This window comes from Rutidosis leptorrhynchoides, chromosome 8 (assembly GCF_046630445.1).
Source record: "Rutidosis leptorrhynchoides isolate AG116_Rl617_1_P2 chromosome 8, CSIRO_AGI_Rlap_v1, whole genome shotgun sequence".
Lineage (NCBI taxonomy): Eukaryota > Viridiplantae > Streptophyta > Magnoliopsida > Asterales > Asteraceae > Rutidosis > Rutidosis leptorrhynchoides.
The window spans coordinates 96,980,115-96,986,097 of NC_092340.1; the positions used below are offsets into that span (position 1 = coordinate 96,980,115).

The 5,983-nt window shown below is 34.7% G+C and overlaps 1 protein-coding gene across 1 annotated transcript; it reads right to left on the reverse strand.

Moving 5' to 3' along the window:
- Positions 1–1,301: 1,301 nt before the first annotated feature.
- Positions 1,302–3,899, reverse strand: LOC139862442 (cyclic dof factor 1-like). Its single transcript, XM_071851047.1, has 2 exons — positions 3,527–3,899; positions 1,302–2,871 (listed from the first exon to the last, which is right to left on the reverse strand). The coding sequence occupies exons 1-2, from the start codon at positions 3,752–3,754 to the stop codon at positions 1,633–1,635; spliced, it is 1,467 nt and encodes a 488-aa protein (XP_071707148.1). The 5' UTR covers positions 3,755–3,899; the 3' UTR covers positions 1,302–1,632.
- Positions 3,900–5,983: the final 2,084 nt, after the last annotated feature.

The following is a 5,983-nucleotide window of genomic DNA, read 5'->3' on the forward strand; positions in this document are numbered from 1 at the left end:
TGAAAGTGTGGAGTGTATGTGATAGTTTATTCGGAGGTATCAAAAGGAGTTATAGTCAGCTAATCGGGAGTTGATGTGGGTGTTTAAATATTATTCACGGTTAAAGCAGTTTTGATTTTTGATTTCAACTAGTTATGTTGAAAAACTCTTTATCAAAAGTCTGTCAGCTCGACGTGGTTGGAGTGTTCGTGTCTCAAGTGCTCTTGGCGGTATACACGAGGTTCCTTGACGATGTTGGAATAGATATCTGTGTAAAGTTTGTTCAAAAACTTAAAGTGAGAGATTGTTAAGTCTTGTGAAGTTTTTTGAACAAGAAAAAAAGGGAGAAAATCGTTGGAAGCCTCGCAGATCGAAAGCATAAGCTCTTGGGGCGCGAGGTTTGGATGGGTTTTGGTCGGGTACTCTCGCAGGTCGCGAGAGCTTCGGTTACATGGCTCGCGAATCGCGAGGCTTCTCTCGTGGACCGCGTGGCTTCCTTGCGCAGAAAGTGGATTCAGATTAGGAAACGATTGCTTTTTCACCCCATATATTGTAACCCCAGACTCCTGTAACATTTTGCACGAAATTTATAGTAAAAAGTCTTTCGTTTGCGCCGTAGACTAGACACTTCTTCGTGTTTGGAGTTGGAATATAACCACTTTATTTATGTCGTTTATCATTTTATTTATCGTTTTGCTTTAGTTTATTCGTTTGTTATTCGTGAGTTGTTTTGTGATTGACAATACCACATCACATGTTCTTGTTAGAGTCCACTACAATTCCGAACACATCGTATATACATATCTGTGTATACAAGCAAATGTATAGTACCGTACCTCTTTTAATAATGTTATGTATCTATGTTAACACTATGTGCACCCCAATTATATTGTGCGTTATTTGTTCAAAATTAATTGTTAACTTCCATTAATAGATAAGAATAATGTGATAAAATTTCTTTTTGCCTCTACTTTATATGTGTAAAACAAAACAATATATATAAAGCAAAGGGTAACACTCAAAAGTTAACAAAAAGATATATGTAGCAAGTACTTTTTCTTAAACCGTGTGATTTTATTTCGGAACAATAGATTTTAGACGGAGGGAGTAGTACTGAACACCGCCTTCGATACCACATAATTATTCATAAAAATATATGACAATTGTTTTTCACCTTCGGACATACTACCATTATTCACCAGCATAGTTAATTACAAACTATTGCACAACCTCATCAATACAGTTTTGCAACTCTTATCGTTGAAAGGAGTCGATAAACAGAGCAGATTATATATAAGCAAATCGAAACATAAACGTGAAGCAAATTAGCATGGAATTCATTGCAAGGCGAAAATAAGGTGAAGATCAACGTTTGTGAATTATGGTATCTAACTTATTTCACTGCACACACTTACTCTGTTCTACGCTGTTCACTATTTAACATACAACATATGTACATGATGCTCAAAAATACTATAAAATTCAACATACATTGCAACCATTCGCTACTCGTCTATCGTTCGAGCAATGGCAGCTACAAAGGATGAAATCACCTTACCTTTCTTCCAACTTGCATTTCATTGAAAATCACATCTCAATGCAATACATACCTTTGCATTTTCCATTGCAACAAAAACATACAAAACTAACCGCTTACGAGGTCTCTTGAAAATTAACAGACCTTGAAAGCGCAGCAGGGTTAGCTTGTAGTGCGGGAGACGTTTCATTCAACGGGTTCTTTTCTTCACCTTTCGATTGAAATGCCTTGAACATACCTCTTCCGTTTGAACCAACAGACGCATCGTTTTTTATTCCTAACGTTGCCCAAATCGAGCTTTTTGCAGCTTCATCGGGGTCATCAATCCGCAACGTTTTTGGAACCCAAAGACTCTTTTCGGGCTCGTTTTCTTTTGCCAATTCCTCATCTCCATTTTCGGCCCGTGAATGTTTCCCCAATGGGGATACAGGACCAGAAGGTGGTACTGCATAGCTAGCCGGATGGGCAGGATGGAAATTTGGGGGAGGAGGAACCCACTGCATAGTCCATGGACCTGGGCCTGGATTTGGGCCTGGGTTTGGGCCTGGGCCTGGTACGGGTATAGGACAAGCCCAATAGGGTGGTGCAGGGTAGAAGGGCATAGGAAAGCCTGGAGGGCAGAAAGCGGGACCCATTTGAGGGTTCCATGGGTATGGCCATGGTGCACCAGGAAAACAGGGCATTTGAGGGGAGAAAGCGGGACCCATTTGCATCTCATTGGTTGATGGTCTATTAGTATTATCATTATTACTCGAAGGAACCGGGATTATTAACTCTTCAGGCTTACGAAAACTATCTTGTCTGCTTGTTTTTTTAACAATATTTAAACCAGAGGCCATTGACTCACACAGGGGTGTATGTGTATCTGAACCGAATGTAAGGACGGTGCCATTGGGTTTAAGAACCGTTTGACTCAGCTCATTAGGAAGGGCTTCAGAGACGGTTACTTGACGGAATTGAGACGCTGACGTCTTGTTCTTACGACGGCCGGCACCTACAGGAACGTTCCTCATGGTCCCACCAGCTGTCCAGTATCTTTGACAGTTTTTACAAAAGTGGCGAGGCTGATTTACATTGTAGTTGTTGTAGTAACAAAACTTGGTATCCATACTATTACATCGAGGACAAGGGAGTATTTTGTCTGGTTTTTTGAGTGTCTTCTCCTGGTTTTCACTTTGTTCTTCCTCTGACTTTGACTTCGATGCTTTTGTAGTAGCAGATTCATTTTCGGCTAAAGGAGTTTTTACAGTGTTCTCGTTCAAGTTTGATGTTGCATTTCGCTCTGTAACTTCTTCGGATATAGTAGAATGGGCCCTATCCTCATCTTTATCAATAGACTTCTCTTCAGGTACATCCTACATTTACCACAAGGTTCAATTAAAATGTCACCCTAGGGAACATTCGACTTTCATAAGAAAAGAATATTACAATTGAATTTTACTAATTGGCTAGCTTGACTTTGTGGTACAATAAGCTAACAACAAGCTAGCAGAAACGTACTGCTTCGATCACCTTCTAATCAGGATTTCAATACAATTTTTTCGCATGCTATGCTTTTAATATCTAGATAAACAGCAATATCTACGACTTATGGGAACGCAAAAACAAACGAAACAACGATATCGTATATAAAAACAATAATTTTAATGACAAAACTATATGTGATGCTATACAATGAGTAACAGATAAATATTGCTAGCAACATGTAACATATCCCAAAGTTTTATGACCAAATTGTAATCTACGGAGCAAAAAACAGTAACCCCTGAAAAAAATCAAAACTTTATGATCAAAAAGTAATTTTTAATTTAAAAAGAGTTATTTATATCTTTATAATGAACCTAAACTAATCTAATCATAGGAATAGTAAAAGTGAAAGTAAATTATCCATTAATGAAAAAGCCTATCAATCACATAATAAGCCCAAATATCTAGGGTTTCTAATCAAACAACCAAATTCATAATTAAAAACTCAAATTAAATAAGATCCATCACAATTAAACCAATTACCTTATTATTATTATCATCAATATTAGCATCATCATCAACTGATTCCATCTTCTCATCAATCGGTTTAGAATCAGCATCAGATGAAGAACTGGACGAAACAGAAGAAAACCGATCTTCACTCTTAACACCGCCGTCGCCGCCGCAGCCATCTTGACTATCGGTCAATACTTCCGGCAGCTGAATCGTTTTACCAAATAATTTAATAGCTGGATCCTTTCCGTCCGACATTTCCGGCAGTAATTTTTAATTTTGAGCGGTGAGTTCTGGTTGGATAGATAAAATGAAATGAAATGAAATGAAATGAAATAAACAGATCTATGTATGTTGTAGTTTTAATTTAACGTTGTTGTTTACTGACAAACAAAAAACAAAGTAGTGATTTTTAGGGGTTTTTTATGATCGTACAAAGCCACGTTAGCAAAGAAAGAAGAAATTAGAGCCACAAGTTGTATATGTGGCTCTTCTCTCTCATTGCTCTTTTTGATTCTCATTTCTTTGCTGACTCGTCTTTTTTCTTTATCTTATCCTTATACTTTACTTTATTTGCGTTTTACTACCCTCTAATTAGAACTTCTTATAGACTTTTCCTCTTTTACACTTTTTCGTTGTTTTGTAACTTAGAAACTTAGGTATTTTTTGTTTTTCAAGAAGTTTTTGTCTAAAAATCTGTGAATTATGTTTGTAGAGAAGAGTAACTCAAATGTATACGTTATGTTACTTGTAGAGAAGAATTATGTTTTGTTTTGATGGTTTATTTTTATTTATTTCATTTATGATATACTCTTTGTAGATTTGAATGTATAAGTTATTTTACTTTTTAATAGTTGGTGAGAATAATGTCTTTTAAAAGATGGCCGGTATATGAATACGGGTTTTTTCTAAATTTATGATCATATGATTTACGATTGTAACATCTCAAACAGAATTTTAAGGTCATTTCATTAAAATAGTTTTGTAACACATAAACATATGTATTCTAAAATGAAATGGATAAATAAATTAAAACAAGTCAATCACTTATATTTAACCTTTAACAATATGGTCAGTCGAAAAATTATGAACCCTAGTCACGTTGAATTTTTAATTTAATGATATGTTAACACATTTAATGGGTATTAATATTTTATATTAAGTTTAAAAATATGATCTATTTCTTTTTGAACTACGAGAAAATAAATAAACGGAAAATTACGGAAAAACAGGAAGACAAAATATGATAAGAGAAGACAAAATAAATTTTTCACAACTTAAAGGAGTTAACTGTTTGGTAAGATAAACTCAAGGGAGTAAAAGAGAACATAATCGGTGAAACTTTGTAGTTCCACCACCCATCCACCTCCGCTTTCGATAAAGTAATGGCACTTTTTATCATGTTGCAAAATGAAACTAATATTTTATATTACATCCCCTTTTCGTTTTTCTTTTACAAGTTCAACCCACCTTTTTATTCTCTTTTCACTTTTCTGGTTTGAATCTTGTGGATGAAAACGAATGTCTGCTTCACTTTGAAGCTCCTTTCTTCTATATGCTTGCCACACATACTAACACTCGTATTTAGATGGGAAATGTATTTACAAATTGGAATTTAGTTGATTAGTTCTAAACATCACTATTATTTGACATTTGTAAATGCATATGTATTTAATTTAATTACTCATAAAACCAAACTCAATACGTAACATTTATGTGTCACTAAGAAACTCGTACGAGTGTCATTTTACTTTGTTATCCCTCCTCCTTTTTAAGACGTCCCAAATTAATTGTCCACTTTCAAATATGAAAAGTAAATTTGATAAAGTTTACAATATTGTCCCTAATGAATTAATTAAATTACAAAGGTGAGAGAGATTTCTAATTAATTACTTGAGGGTAAAACAGTAAAGTAAGAAAAAAGTACAGAAAAAGTACATTGTGATAATGACATTTCTTAAACTATGTGTTTTTTGTCTGGGGACAATTAATCTGGGACGGAGGGAGTAATAGTTTATAAATATCCTTTTATGTTGATGGTAAATGCTACATGTCAAATCATTGTTTACTAGTATGTTTACAAGCAGGGGAGAATATAGCATTTGACTTGTGGGATCACGAGACACCACTAGTTTTAAAATTTATGTAAAAAATAGTCTTTAAAATGTACATGACACCATTAAATTTAACTATAAAACTCCGTATATTTTTCGAATTTATAGTTTTTCCTTAAAACTATATAAGGCACCACCAAAATTTAACTAGTCGAATACCATATATATTTGAAATTTATAGGTCTTTTAAGGTAAACAACCATTCAAATAGCATTAAAAATTAATTAGTACTGGAAAAAAATCGGAACCCACTGAATTTCGATCCTGAAATCGCCATTGTTTACAAGTGTATAATCGTATCATAGACATTAGATTACAAGTATCGTGTGAATAGACTTTATGGGTGGGTTCAATGTTTGTTCAAAAGAGTGGA